The sequence below is a fragment of the Phalangium opilio genome, unplaced genomic scaffold (genome assembly GCF_054372755.1).
Source record: "Phalangium opilio isolate 3A_F unplaced genomic scaffold, DU_Popi_V2 ptg000056l_1, whole genome shotgun sequence".
Taxonomy (NCBI): Eukaryota; Metazoa; Arthropoda; class Arachnida; order Opiliones; family Phalangiidae; genus Phalangium; species Phalangium opilio.
In genome coordinates this window covers 2,990,587-3,015,079 of record NW_028324175.1, presented here as the reverse complement: position 1 = coordinate 3,015,079, position 24,493 = coordinate 2,990,587, and the positions used below count along the sequence as shown (strand labels likewise).

General features: G+C 46.5%; 1 protein-coding gene and 11 non-coding genes across 12 annotated transcripts; 2 read left to right on the top strand and 10 right to left on the bottom strand.

Moving 5' to 3' along the window:
• Nucleotides 1–1,803: 1,803 nt before the first annotated feature.
• TRNAD-GUC (transfer RNA aspartic acid (anticodon GUC)) lies at nucleotides 1,804–1,876 on the bottom strand. Its single transcript has one exon. It is a non-coding gene; the product is annotated as a tRNA-Asp (tRNA).
• A 1,395-nt stretch (nucleotides 1,877–3,271) lies between these two features.
• TRNAD-GUC (transfer RNA aspartic acid (anticodon GUC)) lies at nucleotides 3,272–3,344 on the bottom strand. The gene has a single exon. It is a non-coding gene; the product is annotated as a tRNA-Asp (tRNA).
• A 1,100-nt stretch (nucleotides 3,345–4,444) lies between these two features.
• On the bottom strand, nucleotides 4,445–4,517 carry TRNAD-GUC (transfer RNA aspartic acid (anticodon GUC)). Its single transcript has one exon. It is a non-coding gene; the product is annotated as a tRNA-Asp (tRNA).
• Nucleotides 4,518–5,910: 1,393 nt separating this feature from the next.
• TRNAD-GUC (transfer RNA aspartic acid (anticodon GUC)) lies at nucleotides 5,911–5,983 on the bottom strand. The gene has a single exon. It is a non-coding gene; the product is annotated as a tRNA-Asp (tRNA).
• Nucleotides 5,984–6,644: 661 nt separating this feature from the next.
• On the bottom strand, nucleotides 6,645–6,717 carry TRNAD-GUC (transfer RNA aspartic acid (anticodon GUC)). Its single transcript has one exon. It is a non-coding gene; the product is annotated as a tRNA-Asp (tRNA).
• Nucleotides 6,718–7,524: 807 nt separating this feature from the next.
• TRNAD-GUC (transfer RNA aspartic acid (anticodon GUC)) lies at nucleotides 7,525–7,597 on the bottom strand. The gene has a single exon. It is a non-coding gene; the product is annotated as a tRNA-Asp (tRNA).
• Nucleotides 7,598–8,846: 1,249 nt separating this feature from the next.
• On the bottom strand, nucleotides 8,847–8,919 carry TRNAY-GUA (transfer RNA tyrosine (anticodon GUA)). The gene has a single exon. It is a non-coding gene; the product is annotated as a tRNA-Tyr (tRNA).
• A 515-nt stretch (nucleotides 8,920–9,434) lies between these two features.
• Nucleotides 9,435–9,507, bottom strand: TRNAD-GUC (transfer RNA aspartic acid (anticodon GUC)). Its single transcript has one exon. It is a non-coding gene; the product is annotated as a tRNA-Asp (tRNA).
• Nucleotides 9,508–10,168: 661 nt separating this feature from the next.
• On the bottom strand, nucleotides 10,169–10,241 carry TRNAD-GUC (transfer RNA aspartic acid (anticodon GUC)). The gene has a single exon. It is a non-coding gene; the product is annotated as a tRNA-Asp (tRNA).
• A 7,545-nt stretch (nucleotides 10,242–17,786) lies between these two features.
• LOC149667896 (uncharacterized) lies at nucleotides 17,787–18,788 on the bottom strand. Its single transcript, XM_089840932.1, has one exon. The coding sequence runs from the start codon at nucleotides 18,786–18,788 to the stop codon at nucleotides 17,787–17,789; it is 1,002 nt and encodes a 333-aa protein (XP_089697058.1).
• Nucleotides 18,789–21,927: 3,139 nt separating this feature from the next.
• On the top strand, nucleotides 21,928–22,000 carry TRNAD-GUC (transfer RNA aspartic acid (anticodon GUC)). The gene has a single exon. It is a non-coding gene; the product is annotated as a tRNA-Asp (tRNA).
• A 1,100-nt stretch (nucleotides 22,001–23,100) lies between these two features.
• On the top strand, nucleotides 23,101–23,173 carry TRNAD-GUC (transfer RNA aspartic acid (anticodon GUC)). Its single transcript has one exon. It is a non-coding gene; the product is annotated as a tRNA-Asp (tRNA).
• Nucleotides 23,174–24,493: the final 1,320 nt, after the last annotated feature.

The window sequence follows — 24,493 nt, the reverse complement described above, 5'->3', positions numbered from 1 at the left end:
AAGTTTTGACATTTTACGTTACATCTGAGACCCCACAACACCTCTTCCGGATGGGCTCGAACCACCAACCTTTCGGTTAACAGCCGAACGCGCTAGCCATTGCGCCACGGACGCCCAAAAATTAAATGGTTGTCAGGTATTGTTGAAAAGTTACGACTTTTCACGCTACATCTGAGACCCCACAAATCCTCTCTCGTTTGGGCTCGAACCACCAACCTTTCGGTTAACAGCTGAACGCACTAACCATTGCGCCACGGAAGCCCAAAAATTAAATGGTCGTCAGGTATTGTGGAAAAATTTTGGCCATTTACGTTACACATGAGATCCAAAAACACCGCTCCCGGGTGGGCTCGAACCACCAAGCTATTGGTTAACAGCCGAACGCGCTAACCATTGAGCCACGAAAGATCAGAAAATAAATGGTTATCACGTATTATGGAAAAAGTTTGACTTTTCACGCTACATCTGAGACCTCACAACACCTCTCCCGGGTGGGCTCGAACCACCAACCTTTCGATTAACAGCTGAACGCGCTAACCATTGCGCCACGGAAGCCCAAAAAATAAATGCTCGTCAGGTATTGAGGTAAAACTTTGACTTTTTACTTCACATCCGAGACCTCACAACACCGCTCCCGGATGGGCTCGAACCACCAACCTTTCGATTAACAGCCGAACGCGCTAATCATTGAGCCACGGAAGCTCAGAAATTAAATGGTTGTCACGTATTGTGGAAAAGTTTTGGCTTTTTACGCTACATCTGAGACCCCACATCACCTCTTCCGGGTGGGCTCGAACCACCAACCTTTCGATTAACAGCTGAACGCGCTAACCATTGCGCCACTGAAGCCCAAAAAATAAATGTTCGTCAGGTATTGTGGAAAAACTCTGACATTTTACGTTACATCTGAGACATCACAACACCGCTCCCGGATGGGATCGAACCACCAACCTATTGGTTAACAGCCGAACGCGCTAACCATTGAGCCACGGAAGCTCAGAAATTAAATGGTTGTCAGGTATTGTTGAAAAGTTACGACTTTTCACGCTACATCTGAGACCCCACAAAACCTCTCTCGTTTGGGCTCGAACCACCAACCTTTCGGTTAACAGCTGAACGCGCTGACCATTGCGCCACTGAAGCCCAAAAATTAAATGTTCGTCAGGTATTGTGGAAAAACTCTGACATTTTACGTTACATCTGAGACGTCACAACACTTCTCCCGGATGGGCTCGACACCAAAATATTGGTTAATAGCCGAACGCGCTAACCATTGAGCCACGGAAGCTCAGAAATTAAATGGTTGTCAGGTATTGATGAAAAGTTACGACTTTTCAAGCTACATCTGAGACCCCACAAAACCTCTCTCGTTTGGGCTCGAACCACCAACCTTTCGGTTAACAGCTGAACGCGCTGACCATTGCGCCACTGAAGCCCAAAAATTAAATGTTCGTCAGGTATTGTGGAAAAACTCCGACATTTTACGTTACATCTGAGACGTCATAACACTTCTCCCGGATGGGCTCGAACCACCAACCTATTGGTTAATAGCCGAACGCGCTAACCATTGCGCCACTGAAGCCCAAAAATTAAATTTTCGTCAGGTATTGAGGTAAAACTTTGACTTTTTACTTCACATCCGAGACCTCACAACACCGCTCCCGGATGGGCTCGAACCACCAACCTTTCGATTAACAGCCGAACGCGCTAACCATTGAGCCTCGGAAGCTCAGAAATTAAATGGTTGTCACGTATTGTGGAAAAGTTTTGACTTTTTACGCTACATCTGAGACCCCACATCACCTCTTCCGGGTGGGCTCGAACCACCAACCTTTCGATTGACAGCCGAACGCGCTAACCATTGAGCCACGGAAGCTCAGAAATTAAATGGTTGTCACGTATTGTGGAAAAGTTTTGACATTTTACGTTACATCTGAGACCCCACAACACCTCTTCCGGGCGGGCTCGAACCACCAACCCTTCGATTAACAGCTGATTGCGCTAACCATAGCGCCACAGAAGCCCAAATGTTAAATGTTCGTGAGGTGTTGTGGAAAAATTCTGACATTTTACGTTACATCTGAGACGTCACAACACCGCTCCCGGGAGGGCTCGAACCACCAACCTTTCGGTTAACAGCTGAACGCGCTGACCATTGCGCCACTGAAGCCCAAAAATTAAATTTCCGTCAGGTATTGAGGTAAAACCTTGACTTTTTACTTCTCATCTGAGACCTCACAACACCGCTCCCGGATGGGCTCGAACCACCAACCTTTCGGTTAACAGCCGAACGCGCTAACCATTCGCCACGGACGCCCAAAAATTAAATGGTCGTCAGGTATTGTGGAAAAACTTTGGCTATTTACGTTACATTTGAGATCCAAAAACACCGCTCCCGGGTGGGCTCGAACCACCAACCTATTGGTTAACAGCCGAACGCGCTAACCATTGAGCCACGGAAGATCAGAAATTAAATGGTTGTCACGTATTGTGGAAAAGTTTTGACTTTTAACGCTACATCTGAGACCCCACAACACCTCTTCCGGGTGGGCTCAAACCACCAACCTTTCGATTAAGAGCTGGACGCGCTAATTACTGCGCCACGGAAGCCCAAAAATTAAATGTTCGTCAGGTATTGTGGAAAAACTCTGACATTTTACGTAACATCTGAGACGTCACAACACCGCTCCCGGATGGGCTCGAACCACCAACCTTTCGGTTAACAGCCGAACGCGCTAGCCATTGCGCCACGGACGCCCAAAAATTAAATGGTTGTCAGGTATTGTTGAAAAGTTACGACTTTTCACGCTACATCTGAGACCCCACAAATCCTCTCTCGTTTGGGCTCGAACCACCAACCTTTCGGTTAACAGCTGAACGCACTAACCATTGCGCCACGGAAGCCCAAAAATTAAATGGTCGTCAGGTATTGTAGAAAAACTTTGGCTATTTACGTTACATTTGAGATCCAAAAACACCGCTCCCGGGTGGGCTCGAACCACCAAGCTATTGGTTAACAGCCGAACGCGCTAACCATTGAGCCACGAAAGATCAGAAAATAAATGATATCACGTATTTTGGAAAAAGTTTGACTTTTCACGCTACATCTGAGACCTCACAACACCTCTCCCGGGTGGGCTCGAACCACCAACCTTTCGGTTAACAGCCGAACGCGCTAACCATTGCGCCACGGAAGCCCAAAAATGAAATTTTCTTCAGGTATTGAGGTAAAACTATGACTTTTTACTTCACATCCGAGACCTCACAACACCGCTCCCGGATGGGATCGAACCACCAACCTTTCGATTGACAGCCGAACGCGCTAACCATTGAGCCACGGAAGCTCAGAAATTAAATGGTTGTCACGTATTGTGGAAAAGTTTTGACTTTTTACGCTACATCTGAGACCCCACAACACCTCTTCCGGGTGGGCTCGAACCACCAACCTTTCGATTAACAGCTGAACGCGCTAACCATTGCGCCACGGAAGCCCAAAAATTAAATGTTCGTCAGGTATTGTGGAAAAACCCTGACATTTTACGTTACATCTGAGACATCACAACACCGCTCCCGGATGGGCTAGAACCTCCAACCTATAGGTTAACAGCCGAACGCGCTAACCATTGAGCCACGGAAGCTCAGAAATTAAATGGTTGTCAGGTATTGATGAAAAGTTACGACTTTTCAAGCTACATCTGAGACCCCACAAAACCTCTCTCGTTTGGGCTCGAACCACCAACCTTTCGGTTAACAGCTGAACGCGCTGACCATTGCGCCACTGAAGCCCAAAAATTAAATGTTCGTCAGGTATTGTGGAAAAACTCCGACATTTTACGTTACATCTGAGACGTCATAACACTTCTCCCGGATGGGCTCGAACCACCAACCTATTGGTTAATAGCCGAACGCGCTAACCATTGCGCCACTGAAGCCCAAAAATTAAATTTTCGTCAGGTATTGAGGTAAAACTTTGACTTTTTACTTCACATCTGAGGCCTCACAACACCGCTCCCGGATGGGCTCGAACCACCAACCTTTCGGTTAACAGCCGAACGCGCTAACCATTGCGCCACGGACGCACGAAAAAAATGGTCGTCAGGTATTGCGGAAAAACTTTGGCTATTTACGTTACATTTGAGATCCAAAAACACCGCTCCCGGGTGGGCTCGAACCACCAAGCTATTGGTTAACAGCCGAACGCGCTAACCATTGAGCCACGAAAGATCAGAAAATAAATGGTTATCACGTATTATGGAAAAAGTTTGACTTTTCACGCTTCATCTGAGACCTCACAACACCTCTCCCGGGTGGGCTCGAATACCAACCTTTCGATTAACAGCTGAACGCGCTAACCATTGCGCCACGGAAGCCCAAAAATTAAATTTTCGTTAGGTATTGAGGTAAAACTATGACTTTTTACTTCACATACGAGACCTCACAACACCGCTCCCGGATGGGATCGAACCACCAACCTTTCGATTGACAGCCGAACGCGCTAACCATTGAGCCACGGAAGCTCAGAAATTAAATGGTTGTCACGTATTGTGGAAAAGTTTTGACTTTTTACGCTACATCTGAGACCCCACAACACCTCTTCCGGGTGGGCTCGAACCACCAACCTTTCGATTAACAGCTGAACGCGCTAACCATTGCGCCACGGAAGCCCAAAAATTAAATGTTCGTCAGGTATTGTGGAAAAACTCCGACATTTTACGTTACATCTGAGACGTCACAACACTTCTCCCGGATGGGCTCGAACCACCAACCTATTGGTTAATAGCCGAACGCGCTAACCATTGCGCCACTGAAGCCCAAAAATTAAATTTTCGTCAGGTATTGAGGTAAAACTTTGACTTTTTACTTCACATCTGAGGCCTCACAACACCGCTCCCGGATGGGCTCGAACCACCAACCTTTCGGTTAACAGCCGAACGCGCTAACCATTGCGCCACGGACGCCCAAGAAAAATGGCCGTCAGGTATTGCGGAAAAACTTTGGCTATTTACGTTACATTTGAGATCCAAAAACACCGCTCCCGGGTGGGCTCGAAGCACCAAGCTATTGGTTAACAGCCGAACGCGCTAACCATTGAGCCACGAAAGATCAGAAAATAAATGGTTATCACGTATTATGGAAAAAGTTTGACTTTTCACGCTTCATCTGAGACCTCACAACACCTCTCCCGGGTGGGCTCGAATACCAACCTTTCGATTAACAGCTGAACGCGCTAACCATTGCGCCACGGAAGCCCAAAAATTAAATGCTCGTCAGGTATTGTGGAAAAACTCTGACATTTTACGTTACATCTGAGACGTCACAACACCGCTCCCGGGAGGGCTCGAACCACCAACCTTTCGGTTAACAGCTGAACGCGCTAACCATTGCGCCACTGAAGCCCAAAAATTAAATTTTCGTCAGGTATTGAGGTAAAACCTTGTCTTTTTACTTCACATCTGAGACCTCACAACACCGCTCCCGGATGGGCTCGAACCACCAACCTTTCGGTTAACAGCCGAACGCGCTAACCATTCGCCACGGACGCCCAAAAATTAAATGGTCGTCGGGTATTGTGGAAAAACTTTGGCTATTTACGTTACATTTGAGATCCAAAAACACCGCAACCGGGTGGGCTCGAACCACCAACCTATTGGTTAACAGCCGAACGCGCTAACCATTGAGCCACGGAAGATCAGAAATTAAATGGTTGTCACGTATTGTGGAAACGTTTTGACTTTTAACGCTACGTCTGAGACCCCACAACACCTCTTCCGGGTGGGCTCGAACCACCAACCTTTCGATTAAGTGCTCGACGCGCTAATTATTGCGCCACGGAAGGCCAAAAATTAAATGTTCGTCAGGTATTGTGGAAAAACTCTGACATTTTACGTAACATCTGAGACGTCACAACACCGCTCCCGGATGGGCTCGAACCACCAACCTTTCGATTGACAGCCGAACGCGCTAACCATTGAGCCACGGAAGCTCAGAAATTAAATGGTTGTCACGTATTGTGGAAAAGTTTTGAATTTTTACGTTACATCTGAGACCCCACAACACCTCTTCCGGGCGGGCTCGAACCACCAACCCTTCGATTAACAGCTGAACGCGCTAACCATTGCGCCACGGAAGTCCAAAAGTTAAATGTTCGTCAGGTATTGTGGAAAAACTCTGACATTTTACGTTACATCTGAGACCCCACAACACCTCTTCCGGTGGGCTCGAACCACCAACCTTTCGATTAAGTGCTCGACGCGCTAATTATTGCGCCACGGAAGGCCAAAAATTAAATGTTCGTCAGGTATTGTGGAAAAACTCTGACATTTTACGTAACATCTGAGACGTCACAACACCGCTCCCGGATGGGCTCGAACCACCAACCTTTCGGTTAACAGCCGAACGCGCTAGCCATTGCGCCACGGAAGCCCAATAATTAAATGCTCGTCAGGTATTGTGGAAAAACTCTGACATTTTACGTTACATCTGAGACGTCACAACACCGCTCCCGGGAGGGCTCGAACCACCAACCTTTCGGTTAACAGCTGAACGCGCTGACCATTGCGCCACTCAAGCCCAAAAATTAAATTTTCGTCAGGTATTGAGGTAAAACTTTGACTTTTTACTTCACATCCGAGACCTCACAACACCGCTCCCGGATGGGCTCGAACCACCAACCTTTCGATTGACACCCGAACGCGCTAACCATTGAGCCACGGAAGCTCAGAAATTAAATGGTTGTCACGTATTGTGGAAAAGTTTTGACATTTTACGTTACATCTGAGACCCCACAACACCTCTTCCGGGCGGGCTCGAACCACCAACCCTTCGATTAACAGCTGATTGCGCTAACCATTGCGCCACGGAAGCCCAAAAGTTAAATGTTCGTCAGGTGTTGTGGAAAAACTCTTACATTTTACGTTACATCTGAGACGTCACAACACCGCTCCCGGGAGGGCTCGAACCACCAACCTTTCGGTTAACAGCTGAACGCGCTGACCATTGCGCCACTGAAGCCCAAAAATTAAATTTTCGTCAGGTATTGAGGTAAAACCTTGACTTTTTACTTCTCATCTGAGACCTCACAACACCGCTCCCGGATGGGCTCGAACCACCAACCTTTCGGTTAACAGCCGAACGCGCTAACCATTCGCCACGGAAGCTCATAAATTAAATGGTTGTCAGGTATTGTTGAAAAGTTACGACTTTTCACGCTACATCTGAGACCCCAAAAACCTCTCTCGTTTGGGCTCGAACCACCAACCTTTCGGTTAACAGCTGAACGCGCTGACCATTGCGCCACTGAAGCCCAAAAATTAAATGTTCGTCAGGTATTGTGGAAAAACTCTGACATTTTACGTTACATCTGAGACGTCACAACACTTCTCCCGGATGGGCTCGAACCACCAACCTATTGGTTAATAGCCGAACGCGCTAACCATTGCGCCACTGAAGCCCAAAAATTAAATTTTCGTCAGGTATTGAGGTAAAACTTTGACTTTTTACTTCACATCCGAGACCTCACAACACCGCTCCCGGATGGGCTCGAACCACCAACCTTTCGATTGACAGCCGAACGCGCTAACCATTGAGCCACGGAAGCTCAGAAATTAAATGGTTGTCACGTATTGTGGAAAAGTTTTGACATTTTACGTTACATCTGAGACCCCACAACACCTCTTCCGGGCGGGCTCGAACCACCAACCCTTCGATTAACAGCTGATTGCGCTAACCATTGCGCCACGGAAGCCCAAAAGTTAAATGTTCGTCAGGTGTTGTGGAAAAACTCTGACATTTTACGTTACATCTGAGACGTCACAACACCGCTCCCGGGAGGGCTCGAACCACCAACCTTTCGGTTAACAGCTGAACGCGCTGACCATTGCGCCACTGAAGCCCAAAAATTAAATTTTCGTCAGGTATTGAGGTAAAAACTTGACTTTTTACTTCTCATCTGAGACCTCACAACACCGCTCCCGGATGGGCTCGAACCACCAACCTTTCGGTTAACAGCCGAACGCGCTAACCATTCGCCACGGAAGCCCATAAATTAAATGGTTGTCAGGTATTGTTGAAAAGTTACGACTTTTCACGCTACATCTGAGACCCCACAAAACCTCTCTCGTTTGGGCTCGAACCACCAACCTTTCGGTTAACAGCTGAACGCGCTGACCATTGCGCCACTGAAGCCCAAAAATTAAATGTTCGTCAGGTATTGTGGAAAAACTCTGACATTTTACGTTACATCTGAGACGTCACAACACTTCTCCCGGATGGGCTCGAACCACCAACCTATTGGTTAATAGCCGAACGCGCTAACCATTGCGCCACTGAAGCCCAAAAATTAAATTTTCGTCAGGTATTGAGGTAAAACTTTGACTTTTTACTTCACATCTGAGGCCTCACAACACCGCTGCCGGATGGGCTCGAACCACCAACCTATTGGTTAACAGCCGAACGCGCTAACCATTGCGCCACGGAAGCCCAAAAATTAAATGGTCGTCAGGTATTGTGGAAAAACTTTGGCTATTTACGTTACATTTGAGATCCAAAAACACCGCTCCCGGGTGGGCTCGAACCACCAACCTATTGGTTAACAGCCGAACGCGCTAACCATTGAGCCACGGAAGATCAGAAATTAAATGGTTGTCACGTATCGTGGAAAAGTTTTGACTTTTAACGCTACATCTGAGACCCCACAACACCTCTTCCGGGTGGGCTCAAACCACCAACCTTTCGATTAAGAGCTGGACGCGCTAATTACTGCGCCACGGAAGCCCAAAAATTAAATGTTCGTCAGGTATTGTGGAAAAACTCTGACATTTTACGTAACATCTGAGACGTCACAACACCGCTCCCGGATGGGCTCGAACCACCAACCTTTCGGTTTACAGCCGAACGCGCTAGCCATTGCGCCACGGACGCCCAAAAATTAAATGGTTGTCAGGTATTGTTGAAAAGTTACGACTTTTCACGCTACATCTGAGTCCCCACAAATCCTCTCTCGTTTGGGCTCGAACCACCAACCTTTCGGTTAACAGCTGAACGCACTAACCATTGCGCCACGGAAGCCCAAAAATTAAATGGTCGTCAGGTATTGTAGAAAAACTTTGGCTATTTACGTTACATTTGAGATCCAAAAACACCGCTCCCGGGCGGGCTCGAACCACCAAGCTATTGGTTAACAGCCGAACGCGCTAACCATTGAGCCACGAAAGATCAGAAAATAAATGGTTATCACGTATTATGGAAAAAGTTTGACTTTTCACGCTACATCTGAGACCTCACAACACCTCTCTTGGGTGGGCTCGAACCACCAACCTTTCGATTAACAGCTGAACGCGCTAACCATTGCGCCACGGAAGCCCAAAAATTAAATTTTCGTCAGGTATTGAGGTAAAACTTTGACTTTTTACTTCACATCCGAGACCTCACAACACCGCTCCCGGATGGGCTCGAACCACCAACCTTTCGATTGACAGCCGAACGCGCTAACCATTGAGCCACGGAAGCTCAGAAATTAAATGGTTGTCACGTATTGTGGAAAAGTTTTGACTTTTTACGTTACATCTGAGACCCCACAACACCTCTTCCGGGCGGGCTCGAACCACCAACCCTTCGATTAACAGCTGAACGTGCTAACCATTGCGCCACGGAAGTCCAAAAGTTAAATGTTCGTCAGGTATTGTGGAAAAACTCTGACATTTTACGTTACATCTGAGACCCCACAACACCTCTTCCGGTGGGCTCGAACCACCAACCTTTCGATTAAGTGCTCGACGCGCTAATTATTGCGCCACGGAAGGCCAAAAATTAAATGTTCGTCAGGTATTGTGGAAAAACTCTGACATTTTACGTAACATCTGAGACGTCACAACACCGCTCCCGGATGGGCTCGAACCACCAACCTTTCGGTTAACAGCCGAACGCGCTAGCCATTGCGCCACGGAAGCCCAATAATTAAATGCTCGTCAGGTATTGTGGAAAAACTCTGACATTTTACGTTACATCTGAGACGTCACAACACCGCTCCCGGGAGGGCTCGAACCACCAACCTTTCGGTTAACAGCTGAACGCGCTGACCATTGCGCCACTGAAGCCCAAAAATTAAATTTTCGTCAGGTATTGAGGTAAAACTTTGACTTTTTACTTCACATCCGAGACCTCACAACACCGCTCCCGGATGGGCTCGAACCACCAACCTTTCGATTGACAGCCGAACGCGCTAACCATTGAGCCACGGAAGCTCAGAAATTAAATGGTTGTCACGTATTGTGGAAAAGTTTTGACATTTTACGTTACATCTGAGACCCCACAACACCTCTTCCGGGCGGGCTCGAACCACCAACCCTTCGATTAACAGCTGATTGCGCTAACCATTGCGCCACGGAAGCCCAAAAGTTAAATGTTCGTCAGGTGTTGTGGAAAAACTCTGACATTTTACGTTACATCTGAGACGTCACAACACTTCTCCCTGATGGGCTCGAACCACCAACCTATTGGTTAATAGCCGAACGCGCTAACCATTGCGCCACTGAAGCCCAAAAATTAAATTTTCGTCAGGTATTGAGGTAAAACTTTGACTTTTTACTTCACATCTGAGGCCTCACAACACCGCTCCCGGATGGGCTCGAACCACCAACCTTTCGGTTAACAGCCGAACGCGCTAACCATTGCGCCACGGACGCCCAAAAAAATGGTCGTCAGGTATTGCGGAAAAACTTTGGCTATTTACGTTACATTTGAGATCCAAAAACACCGCTCCCGGGTGGGCTCGAACCACCAAGCTATTGGTTAACAGCCGAACGCGCTAACCATTGAGCCACGAAAGATCAGAAAATAAATGGTTATCACGTATTATGGAAAAAGTTTGACTTTTCACGCTTCATCTGAGACCTCACAACACCTCTCCCGGGTGGGCTCGAATACCAACCTTTCGATTAACAGCTGAACGCGCTAACCATTGCGCCACGGAAGCCCAAAAATTAAATGCTCGTCAGGTATTGTGGAAAAACTCTGACATTTTACGTTACATCTGAGACGTCACAACACCGCTCCCGGGAGGGATCGAACCACCAACCTTTCGGTTAACAGCTGAACGCGCTGACCATTGCGCCACTGAAGCCCAAAAATTAAATTTTCGTCAGGTATTGAGGTAAAACCTTGTCTTTTTACTTCACATCTGAGACCTCACAACACCGCTCCCGGATGGGCTCGAACCACCAACCTTTCGGTTAACAGCCGAACGCGCTAACCATTCGCCACGGACGCCCAAAAATTAAATGGTCGTCAGGTATTGTGGAAAAACTTTGGCTATTTACGTTACATTTGAGATCCAAAAACACCGCTCCCGGGTGGGCTCGAACCACCAACCTATTGGTTAACAGCCGAACGCGCTAACCATTGAGCCACGGAAGCTCAGAAATTAAATGGTTGTCAGGTATTGATGAAAAGTTACGACTTTTCAAGCTACATCTGAGACCCCACAAAACCTCTCTCGTTTGGGCTTCCGTGGCGCAGTAATTAGCGCGTCCAGCTCTTAATCGAAAGGTTGGTGGTTTGAGCCCACCAGAGGTGTTGTGGGGTCTCAGATGTAGCGTTAAAAGTCAAAACTTTTCCATAATACGTGATAACCATTTATTTTCTGATCTTTCGTGGCTCAATGGTTAGCGCGTTCGGCTGTTAACCATTAGCTTGGTGGTTCGAGCCCACCCGGGAGCGGTGTTTTTGGATCTCAAATGTAACGTAAATAGCCAAAGTTTTTCCACAATACCTGACGACCATTTAATTTTTGGGCTTCCGTGGCGCAATGGTTAGCGCGTTCAGCTGTTAACCGAAAGGTTGGTGGTTCGAGCCCTAAAGAGAGGTTTTGTGGGGTCTCAGATGTAGCGTGAAAAGTCGTAACTTTTCAACAAAACCTGACAACCATTTAATTTCGGAGCTTCCGTGGCTCAAGGGTTAGCGCGTTCGGCTGTTAACCAATAGGTTGGTGGTTCGAGCCCACCCGGGAGCGGTGTTGTGGGATCTGAAATGTAACGTAGAAAGCCAAAGTTTTTGCACAATAAATGACGACCATTTAATTTTTGGGCTTCCGTGGCGCAATGGTTAGCGCGTTCGGCTGTTAACCAATAGGTTGGTGGTTCGACCCCATCCGGGAGCGGTGTTGTGAGGTCTCAGATGTGACGTAAAAAGTCAAGGTTTTTACATAATACCTGACGAGCATTTAACTTTTGGGCTTCCGTGGCGCAATGGTTAGCGCCTTCGGCTGTTAACCAATAGGTTGGTGGTTCGAGCCCATCCGGGAGCGGGGTTGTGAGGTCTCAGATGTGACGTAGAAAGTCAAGGTTTTTACACAATACCTGACGAGCATTTAACTTTTGGGCTTCCGTGGCGCAATGGTTAGCGCGTTCGGCTGTTAACCAATAGGTTGGTGGTTCGAGCCCACCCGAGAGCGGTGTTGTGGGATCTGAAATGTAACGTAGAAAGCCAAAGTGTTTGCACAATAAATGACGACCATTTAATTTTTGGGCTTCCGTGGTGCAATGGTTAGCGCGTTCGGCTGTTAACCAATAGGTTGGTCGTTCGACCCCATCCGGGAGCGGTGTTGTGAGGTCTCAGATGTGACGTAAAAAGTCAAGGTTTTTACATAATAAATGACGAGCATTTAACTTTTGGGCATCCGTGGCGCCATGGTTAGCGCGTTCGGCTGTTAACCAATAGGTTGGTGGTTCGAGCCCATCCGGGAGCGGTGTTGTGAGGTCTCAGATGTGACGTAAAAAGTCAAGGTTTTCCACAATACCTGACAACCATTTAATTTCTGAGCTTCCGTGGCTCAATGGTTAGCGCGTTCGGCTGTTAACCAATAGGTTGGTGGTTCGACCCCATCCCGGAGCGGTGTTGTGAGGTCTCAGATGTGACGTAAAAAGTCAAGGTTATAAAGATGAAGGTTAATTTGTCTCACTTAATTTAAATTCGAATTTTTTACTAGCACTCTCGGCAACGGCCATATCTTAGGCCGAGTTACGTCGATTTTGAAAATGTTATTAAAAATCGAGGTACATTTTTATTTATTGTTCAATCGAGATGAAATCACTTTTAATGAGTGTTTTATTGGAATTAAGCTGAATTCGGTCAAAACTTTCTCCAGAAAAAAATGCATTCAAAAAAGTACCGAAAAAATCGCAGGTTTTTCTTCTTCAAGACACAAAATCCGTGAATACGATTTCTTATTGAAAATTGAATTTTAACAGTTTTTTGAATGAATATCGTTTCATTGCTTGAATTAAAGCAAAAAGTATAAAAATAATGGTTTCATTGGTTATATTTGAAAATAGTGTAGAAATATTCAAAATATGCTTCTTTGGCCGTGAAACGTCGATTTTGAAAATGTTATTAAAAATCGAGGTACATTTTTATTTATTGTCCTGACGAACATTTAATTTTTGGGCTTCCGTGGCTCAATGTTAGCGCGTTCGGCTGTTAATCGAAAGGTTGGTGGTTCGAGGCCATCCGGGAGCGGTGTTTTGGGATCTCAAATGTAACGTAAATAGCCAAAGTTTTTCCACAATACCTGACGACCATTTAATTTTTGGGCGTCCGTGGCGCAATGGTTAGCGCGTTCGGCTGTTAACCGAAAGGTGGTGGTTCGAGCCCAGCCGGGAGCGGTGTTGTGAGGTCTCAGATGTGAAGTAAAAAGACAAAGTTTTACCTCAATACCTGACGACCATTTAATATTTGGGCTTCCGTTGCGCAATGGTTAGCGCGTTCGGCTGTTAACCGAAAGTTTGGTGGTTCGAGCCCACCCGGGAGCGGTGTTGTGGGATCTCTAATGTAACGTAAAAAGCCAAAGTTTTTCCACAATACCTGACGACCATTTTTTTTTGGGCGTCCGTGGCGCAATGGTTAGCGCGTTCGGCTGTTAACCGAAAGGTTGGTGGTTCGAGCCCATCCGGGAGCGGTGTTGTGACGTCTCAGATGTTACGTAAAATGTCAGAGTTTTTCCACAATACCTGACGAACATTTAATTTTTGGGCTTCCGTGGCGCAATAATTAGCGCGTCCACCTGTTAATCGAAAGGTTGGTGGTTCGAGCCCACCCGGGAGCGGTGTTGTGTGATCTCAAATGTAACGTAGAAAGCCAAAGTTTTTCCACAATACCTGACTACCATTTAATTTTTGGGCTTCCATGGCGCAATGGTTAGCGCGTTCGGCTGTTAACCGAAAGTTTGGTGGTTCGAGCCCACCCGGGAGCGGTGTTGTGGGATCTCTAATGTAACGTAAAAAGCCAAAGTTTTTCCACAATACCTGACGACCATTTTTTTTTGGGCGTCCGTGGCGCAATGGTTAGCGCGTTCGGCTGTTAACCGAAAGGATGGTGGTTCGAGCCCACCTGGGAGAGGTGTTGTAGGGTCTCAGATGTAACGTAAAAAGTCATAACTTATTGTTGTGTGTTTGTACGACTACACAGGAGTTGATACTTTAAAACTATGGTTTTATTTACAATGATTTATACATGATCGAGGTCCGAGATAGACTGAATTTTTAACACAGAGAGGGGGCCTTTTTATACACGAGAGATTAGATAAATAATAGACATTAAGCTAATATGGGGCTGTTCATAAACTGGCCTACTAATAATACAAAGCATAATGTCACATCCCCTTTTTTTATACAAATAAGAATGCGTTTTATAAATTTAACTTAGTCGATGGCTTTGAGATTCTTCCGGATCGTGTTACTGTCCCTTTGTCGTCTTTTGGCAATTTGCTTCTTGTCTTTCTCTTATTCGTACTTTCCGGTGACCTCGTGGTATTGGACTCAGATGGATCAGCTCGCAAGTTCTCTCTGTCGGTATCTTGAATGTTTTCAGCATTGCATGGATGATTGTCGTGGGCTGGCTCAGAGACAGGTTCCTCTCGATCAATGATGTTTGGTGGATCTATGACGTCCTCTGGGCCAATACTTGATTCCGGAGTGAAAGACTTGATTCCGTGATTTTGATGACTGTCCGGTAGGGGAACTAGATGGAACCGGTTTCTTCGAATCCTTCCTTTAGACGTCTCGATTATATATGATCGGGGCTCCTCTGCTTTCTCGACAACGGTTCCTTCTTTGCGTAAATCGGTTATCCATACCCTTTTCCCAAGATCTAATTTGTGTAGCTCTCTGACTCTATGGCGTTGGTCGTAATTTCGTTTGAGTTTTTTTCTGCGTTAGTGATGTTTCTTTGATACGTTCTGCTGATAAGATCGTCGGGACAAGCATGTTTGACGGTAATGGGAGCGTTGTTCGGAGATGGCGACTCATAAGCATTTGTGCTGGACTGAAACCATTGGACGTCGGTGTAGATCGGTACGCCAAGAGTGCCAAAGGGATGTTGTCAGATTTCTTTAAAATGGATTTCGCTGTCTTTACTGCTGCTTCTGCGAACCCATTACTTTGAGGATATCTTGGGCTGCTCGTGATAGATCGAAATCCATATTTCTTGGAGAATGCGATGAATTCCAAGGTTCTTGTCGATGATAAATTAGTGCCATTATCGCTGCGGACCACCTCTGGAATTCCGTGTCGTGCAAATATATCTTCGATGAGCTCGATGACAGTTTTTGTAGTTTGATCTTTCATTCGAGCCAATTCCAGATATTTTGAGTAGTAGTCCATCATGACCAGGTACCATTTTCCCCCATGATGTAGCATATCTATGGCAACTGCTTGCCATGGTCGTTCGGGTAAGCTTGTTGGCTTTAAGGGCTCATGAAAGCTGACTGATTCTTTGAGTCATCGTTCGCATCTTTTCACCTTATCTTCGATTTCCCGTGAAATTCCAGGCCACCAGACGGATTGTTTGGCTCTTTCTCGACATTTGACGATTCCCATGTGACCTTGATGAATTCGATCCATTATTTCTGGACGCATGGAACTTGGAATGAGCAGTCTGCTGCCTTTCATGATGATTCCGTCTTGGATGGTGATTTCATGCCTGTAGCTGAAGTAGTCATTACAACTACTGTGTACGCGTTTTTTCTCCGGCCATCCATGTTCGAGGTAACGTTGTAATGTTCTGCATGTAGCATCTTCCTGTTGTTTATGAAGAATTTCCGCAAGCTTTGGATCTGTAGTGGGTAGGTTCATCATTACTAACTGTACGTGAGCAGAAATTTCTTGTTGTAGCTCGTTGTCGTCAACGTCTATCAACGGAGCTCTAGACAATGTATCAGCGGCAACTAAGGATTTTCCAGGCACGTAGGAGACCTTGTACGAGTATCGCATCATGCGTAGACGTAGCCTTTGCAGTCTCGGAGATAAATCGTCCAGTTGTTTCGAATGCAATATGGAAACAAGGGGCTGATGATCAGTTTCTAGCTTTATTGTTATACCCGTTATGAAATCCTCAAATCGCTGGCATGCCCACGTTAATGCATACGCCTCCTTCTCGATCTGCGCATAGCGTTGTTCTGTCGAGGATAACGTCTTCGAGGCATAGGCAATGACTTTGTAAGTTCCATGGGCTTGTTCTTGTCGAAGTATTGCTCCAATCCCATAGCTTGACGCATCGGCGGATACTACTGTTGGCTTCCTCAGATCGAAGATACCCAAAACAGGCTTGCTTGTGAGCGTCGTCTTGAGGTATTTGAAGGCCATTTCTTGACTTGGGCCCCAAATCCAGCTGTTCTTGGTGCTCAATAGACTACTTAGTGGTTTAAGCTGCTCGGCCATTCGGGGAATGAACTTTCCAAGATAATTTACCATTCCTAATAGACGACGTAGCTCTGCGACATCAGATGGTGATTTCATCTCGACTATGGCTCGAACCTTCTCCTCGTCTGGACTGATCCCGGCACTGTCTATTACGTGCCCCAAAAACTTGATCCTTTTGACTCCAAAGAGGCATTTCCTTTCATTGAGCGTGACTCCTTGGTCTTTCAATCTTTCGAGAACTTCCTTTAGGTTTTCATCATGTTCGGCCATGTCCTTGCCCCATACTAGAATGTCGTCCTGATGACAAACTGTGTTCTTGACGCCTTCAATATACGAAGACATTTGGCTTTGGTAGTGCTCGGATGCAGATGTTAAACCAAAGGGCAGGCAATTGCAGCAATATCTTCCAAATGGCGTCATGAAAGTCGTTAGTAATATGGAGTCCGGATGTAGCGGTATCTGCCAATAACCGGAATTACAATCAAGTTTTGAGAAGATCTCGGCTCCAGCCAGTCGTCCAAGCGTATGGTCTACAGCCGGTATCTGGTACCGTTCACGTTGTACGTAGTTATTCAGTTGCGTATAATCCACGCATATCCTTAATTCGCCAGAATCCTTTCTCACGACCACCATGGGAGCGCACCAGTCTGTGGGGTCCTCGACTCTCCGGATTACTCCCAAGTCCACCATTCGTTTCAATTCAGCTTCGACTTGTGACATCAAAGGAATCGCAACTCGACGTGGAGTCGTCACTGCATACGGTACTGCGTTCGGTTTCAGCTTCAGTTTGTAGCTTCGTTTGACTCGTCCTAAGCCGGTAAATAGTTGAGGATAATGGTCCTTTGGTCTTATACTCGTCTCCGTGAGTTGCAGCTCATCGATTCTTTGAACTATTTTCAGGTCTTCACTTGCTCTGAGGCTTAGAAGTGGAACTTGCAATTGGTCGATGACATAGACCTTGTCATGGATGGTGGTATCTCTACTTGACAGGTAGGCTTCAATGAAACCTTTGCAGTTAATCAAGGTCTTCCCTGGTCCAAACAGACGTCGGTCAGATTTATTCAGTGCTAAGTCTTGAAATTTCGCCTTGTATAGCTAGTCTGGTAATACGCAAACGTCCGCGCCGGTATCTATCTTGAATTGAACTTGTTTTGCATTAATCCTAATGTTTACCATCCAACGATCTTGTATCTCGTCGCTGCTGACTTTTCCCAAGAACGTATCCATTGGCGTTGAGTCATCTTCATCCACAGAGATCATTTGCGATGTGACCTCACGATTGTAGTTGGTGGTTGACCTTTGACACACACGCTCGTAGCGGCCAATCTTCTTACACTTCCTGCAAACTGCTCTATATGCTGGGCATCGCTCTCGATTGTGTTTCTCGAATATTCCGCATTTCTTGCAGGTATCTGAAGTAACCTTTTGATCGCGTTGAATTGGTCTTGAAGGATGAGTTGCTCTTGGTCGCCTGTTCTCCTTCGTCTGAGAGGTGTTTCGAGAGCCAAGCTTTTCGACAACAGCCGGAGTTCCGTTTTTATAACTTCCTGCGTTTAATTCTTGTTGTTGTCGGCGAACTTCTTCGGCATGGCGGGCGGTTGAGATCGCTTTCTCCAGTGTAAGGTTTCCGTCTAATTGCATTTTTTCCGACAGGGCTTTGTCTCGCACCCAGACTACTATTCGGTCTCTCAGCAATTCGTCTTGGAGAGTTCCGTAGGCACATTTCTCAATCTGGGCTCGACACGCGGTGATAAACTCTTCTACCGGTTCGCCATCTTGCTGAACTCGTGAGTTGAAGGTTGCTCGCTCGTAGATAACGTTCCTCCGGAGAATGAAATGTCCTTCGAATTTATTGATAACGACATTGAAGTCAGACTTCTCTGCATCGGTGGCAAACGTAAATGACAAGAATACGTCATCAGCTTTGTCGCCCATCATGTATATTAACGCGTTGACTTGTTCCTCTCCTGTCTTGGAACTAAGACCGGACGCGGATCTGAATCTCTCGAACCTCCTCCTCCATCGGGGCCACTCATTGGAATTCGAAAAGTTGAATTGGCAAGGCGGTTGCACTTGAAAGGATGCGGCGTTCTGCATTTTCCGTGTCGAGGTAGACCGCAAATCTAGTCGATTACTGATTAACGAATTAAAGCTAACCGTGATATCGCGCGACTAAATACCACATTAACGAACTTCTGACACCATGTTGTGTGTTTGTACGACTACACAGGAGTTGATACTTTAAAACTATGGTTTTATTTACAATGATTTATACATGATCGAGGTCCGAGATAGACTGAATTTTTAACACAGAGAGGGGGCCTTTTTATACAAGAGAGATTAGATAAATAATAGACATTAAGCTAATATGGGGCTGTTCATAAACTGACCTACTAATAATACAAAGCATAATGTCACACTTATCCACAAAACCTAACAACCATTTAATTTCTGAGCTTCTGTGGCTCAATGGTTAGCGCGTTCGGCTGTTAACCAATTGGTTGGTGGTTCGAGCCTATCCGGGAGAAGTGTTGTGACGTCTCAGATGTAACGTAAAATGTCAGAGTTTTTCCACAATACCTGACGAACATTTAATTTTTGGGCTTGCGTGGCGCAATGGTTAGCGCGTTCAGCTGTTAATCGAAAGGTTGGTGGTTCGAGCCCACACGGGAGAGGTGTTGTGAGGTCTCAGATGAAGCGTGAAAAGCCAAACTTTTTCCATAATACGTGATAACCATTTATTTTCTGATCTTTCGTGGCTCAATGGTTAGCGCGTTCGGCTGTTAACCAATAGCTTGGTGGTTCGAGCCCACCCGGGAGCGGTGTTTTTGGATCTCAAATGTAACGTAAATAGCCAAAGTTTTCCGCAATACCTGACGACCATTTTTTTTGGGCGTCCGTGGCGCAATGGTTAGCGCGTTCGGCTGTTAACCGAAAGGTTGGTGGTTCGAGCCCACCCGGGAGCGGTGTTTTTGGATCTCAAATGTAACGTAAATAGCCAAAGTTTTTCCGCAATACCTGACGACCATTTTTTTTGGGCTTCAGTGGCGCAATGGTCAGCGCGTTCAGCTGTTAACCGAAAGGTTGGTGGTTCGAGCCCAAACGAGAGAGGTTTTGTGGGGTCTCAGATGTAGCGTGAAAAGTCGTAACTTTTCAACAATACCTGACAACCATTTAATTTCTGAGCTTCCGTGGCTCAATGGTTAGCGCGTTCGGCTGTTAACCAATAGGTTGGTGGTTCTAGCCCATCCGGGAGCGGTGTTGTGATGTCTCAGATGTAACGTAAAATGTCAGTTTTTCCACAATACCTGACGAACATTTATTTTTTGGGCTTCCGTGGCGCAATGGTTAGCGCGTTCAGCTGTTAATCGAAAGGTTGGTGGTTCGAGCCCACCCGGAAGAGGTGATGTGAGGTCTCAGATGTAGCGTGAAAAGTCAAACTTTTTCCATAATACGTGATAACCATTTATTTTCTGATCTTTCGTGGCTCAATGGTTAGCGCGTTCGGCTGTTAACCAATAGCTTGGTGGTTCGAGCCCACCCGGGAGCGGTGTTTTTGGATCTCAAATGTAACGTAAATGGCCAAAGTTTTTCCACAATACCTGACGACCATTTAATTTTTGGGCTTCCGTGGCGCAATGGTTAGCGCGTTCAGCTGTTAACCGAAAGGTTGGTGGTTCGAGCCCAAAAGAGAGGTTTTGTGGGGTCTCAGATGTAGCGTGAAAAGTCGTAACTTTTCAACAAAACCTGACAACCATTTAATTTTTGGGCGTCCGTGGCGCAATGGCTAGCGCGTTCGGCTGTTAACCGAAAGGTTGGTGGTTCGAGCCCATCCGGGAGCGGTGTTGTGACGTCTCAGATGTTACGTAAAATGTCAGAGTTTTTCCACAATACCTGACGAACATTTAATTTTTGGCCTTCCGTGGCGCAATAATAAGCGCGTCGAGCACTTAATCGAAAGGTTGGTGGTTCGAGCCCACCCGGAAGAGGTGTTGTGGGGTCTCAGATGTGAAGTAAAAAGACAAGGTTTTACCTCAATACCTGACGAAAATTTAATTTTTGGGCTTCAGTGGCGCAATGGTCAGCGCGTTCAGCTGTTAACCGAAAGGTTGGTGGTTCGAGCCCTCCCGGGAGCGGTGTTGTGACGTCTCAGATGTAACGTAAAATGTCAGAGTTTTTCCACAATACCTGACGAGCATTTAATTTTTGGGCTTCCGTGGCGCAATGGTTAGCGCGTTCAGCTGTTAATCGAAAGGTTGGTATTCGAGCCCACCCGGGAGAGGTGTTGTGAGGTCTCAGATGAAGCGTGAAAAGTCAAACTTTTTCCATAATACGTGATAACCATTTATTTTCTGATCTTTCGTGGCTCAATGGTTAGCGCGTTCGGCTGTTAACCAATAGCTTGGTGCTTCGAGCTCACCCGGGAGCGGTGTTTTTGGATCTCAAATGTAACGTAAATAGCCAAAGTTTTTCCGCAATACCTGACGACCATTTTTCTTGGGCGTCCGTGGCGCAATGGTTAGCGCGTTCGGCTGTTAACCGAAAGGTTGGTGGTTCGAGCCCATCCGGGAGCGGTGTTGTGAGGCCTCAGATGTGAAGTAAAAAGTCAAAGTTTTACCTCAATACCTGACGAAAATTTAATTTTTGGGCTTCAGTGGCGCAATGGTTAGCGCGTTCGGCTATTAACCAATAGGTTGGTGGTTCGAGCCCATCCGGGAGAAGTGTTGTGACGTCTCAGATGTAACGTAAAATGTCGGAGTTTTTCCACAATACCTGACGAACATTTAATTTTTGGGCTTCAGTGGCGCAATGGTCAGCGCGTTCAGCTGTTAACCGAAAGGTTGGTGGTTCGAGCCCAAACGAGAGCGGTTTTGTGGGGTCTCAGATGTAGCTTGAAAAGTCGTAACTTTTCATCAATACCTGACAACCATTTAATTTCTGAGCTTCCGTGGCTCAATGGTTAGCGCGTTCGGCTGTTAACCTATAGGTTGGAGGTTCTAGCCCATCCGGGAGCGGTGTTGTGATGTCTCAGATGTAACGTAAAATGTCAGAGTTTTTCCACAATACCTGACGAACATTTAATTTTTGGGCTTCCGTGGCGCAATGGTTAGCGCGTTCAGCTGTTAATCGAAAGGTTGGTGGTTCGAGCCCACCCGGAAGAGGTGTTGTGGGGTCTCAGATGTAGCGTAAAAAGTCAAAACTTTTCCACAATACGTGACAACCATTTAATTTCTGAGCTTCCGTGGCTCAATGGTTAGCGCGTTCGGCTGTCAATCGAAAGGTTGGTGGTTCGATCCCATCCGGGAGCGGTGTTGTGAGGTCTCGTATGTGAAGTAAAAAGTCATAGTTTTACCTCAATACCTGACGAAAATTTAATTTTTGGGCTTCCGTGGCGCAATGGTTAGCGCGTTCAGCTGTTAATCGAAAGGTTGGTATTCGAGCCCACCCGGGAGAGGTGTTGTGAGGTCTCAGATGAAGCGTGAAAAGTCAAACTTTTTCCATAATACGTGATAACCATTTATTTTCTGATCTTTCGTGGCTCAATGGTTAGCGCGTTCGGCTGTTAACCAATAGCTTGGTGGTTCGAGCCCACCCGGGAGCGGTGTTTTTGGATCTCAAATGTAACGTAAATAGCCAAAGTTTTTCCGCAATACCTGACGACCATTTTTTTCGTGCGTCCGTGGCGCAATGGTTAGCGCGTTCGGCTGTTAACCGAAAGGTTGGTGGTTCGAGCCCATCCGGGAGCGGTGTTGTGAGGCCTCAGATGTGAAGTAAAAAGTCAAAGTTTTACCTCAATACCTGACGAAAATTTAATTTTTGGGCTTCAGTGGCGCAATGGTTAGCGCGTTCGGCTATTAACCAATAGGTTGGTGGTTCGAGCCCATCCGGGAGAAGTGTTGTGACGTCTCAGATGTAACGTAAAATGTCGGAGTTTTTCCACAATACCTGACGAACATTTAATTTTTGGGCTTCAGTGGCGCAATGGTCAGCGCGTTCAGCTGTTAACCGAAAGGTTGGTGGTTCGAGCCCAAACGAGAGAGGTTTTGTGGGGTCTCAGATGTAGCTTGAAAAGTCGTAACTTTTCATCAATACCTGACAACCATTTAATTTCTGAGCTTCCGTGGCTCAATGGTTAGCGCGTTCGGCTGTTAACCTATAGGTTGGAGGTTCTAGCCCATCCGGGAGCGGTGTTGTGATGTCTCAGATGTAACGTAAAATGTCAGAGTTTTTCCACAATACCTGACGAACATTTAATTTTTGGGCTTCCGTGGCGCAATGGTTAGCGCGTTCAGCTGTTAATCGAAAGGTTGGTGGTTCGAGCCCACCCGGAAGAGGTGTTGTGGGGTCTCAGATGTAGCGTAAAAAGTCAAAACTTTTCCACAATACGTGACAACCATTTAATTTCTGAGCTTCCGTGGCTCAATGGTTAGCGCGTTCGGCTGTCAATCGAAAGGTTGGTGGTTCGATCCCATCCGGGAGCGGTGTTGTGAGGTCTCGGATGTGAAGTAAAAAGTCATAGTTTTACCTCAATACCTGACGAAAATTTAATTTTTGGGCTTCCGTGGCGCAATGGTTAGCGCGTTCGGCTGTTAACCGAAAGGTTGGTGGTTCGAGCCCACCCGGGAGAGGTGTTGTGAGGTCTCAGATGTAGCGTGAAAAGTCAAACTTTTTCCATAATACGTGATAACCATTTATTTTCTGATCTTTCGTGGCTCAATGGTTAGCGCGTTCGGCTGTTAACCAATAGCTTGGTGGTTCGAGCCCACCCGGGAGCGGTGTTTTTGGATCTCAAATGTAACGTAAATAGCCAAAGTTTTTCTACAATACCTGACGACCATTTAATTTTTGGGCTTCCGTGGCGCAATGGTTAGTGCGTTCAGCTGTTAACCGAAAGGTTGGTGGTTCGAGCCCAAACGAGAGAGGATTTGTGGGGTCTCAGATGTAGCGTGAAAAGTCGTAACTTTTCAACAATACCTGACAACCATTTAATTTTTGGGCGTCCGTGGCGCAATGGCTAGCGCGTTCGGCTGTTAACCGAAAGGTTGGTGGTTCGAGCCCATCCGGGAGCGGTGTTGTGACGTCTCAGATGTTACGTAAAATGTCAGAGTTTTTCCACAATACCTGACGAACATTTAATTTTTGGGCTTCCGTGGCGCAGTAATTAGCGCGTCCAGCTCTTAATCGAAAGGTTGGTGGTTTGAGCCCACCCGGAAGAGGTGTTGTGGGGTCTCAGATGTAGCGTTAAAAGTCAAAACTTTTCCACAATACGTGACAACCATTTAATTTCTGATCTTCCGTGGCTCAATGGTTAGCGCGTTCGGCTGTTAACCAATAGGTTGGTGGTTCGAGCCCACCCGGGAGCGGTGTTTTTGGATCTCAAATGTAACGTAAATAGCCAAAGTTTTTCCACAATACCTGACGACCATTTAATTTTTGGGCGTCCGTGGCGAATGGTTAGCGCGTTCGGCTGTTAACCGAAAGGTTGGTGGTTCGAGCCCATCCGGGAGCGGTGTTGTGAGGTCTCAGATGAGAAGTAAAAAGTCAAGGTTTTACCTCAATACCTGACGAAAATTTAATTTTTGGGCTTCAGTGGCGCAATGGTCAGCGCGTTCAGCTGTTAACCGAAAGGTTGGTGGTTCGAGCCCTCCCGGGAGCGGTGTTGTGACGTCTCAGATGTAACGTAAAATGTCAGAGTTTTTCCACAACACCTCACGAACATTTAACTTTTGGGCTTCTGTGGCGCAATGGTTAGCGCAATCAGCTGTTAATCGAAGGGTTGGTGGTTCGAGCCCACCCGGAAG

Excerpts from the sequence above, each read along its gene's own strand:
- LOC149667896 (XM_089840932.1), bottom strand. The coding sequence starts at position 18,788 with ATGCAGAACGCCGCATCCTTTCAAGTGCAACCGCCTTGCCAATTCAAC.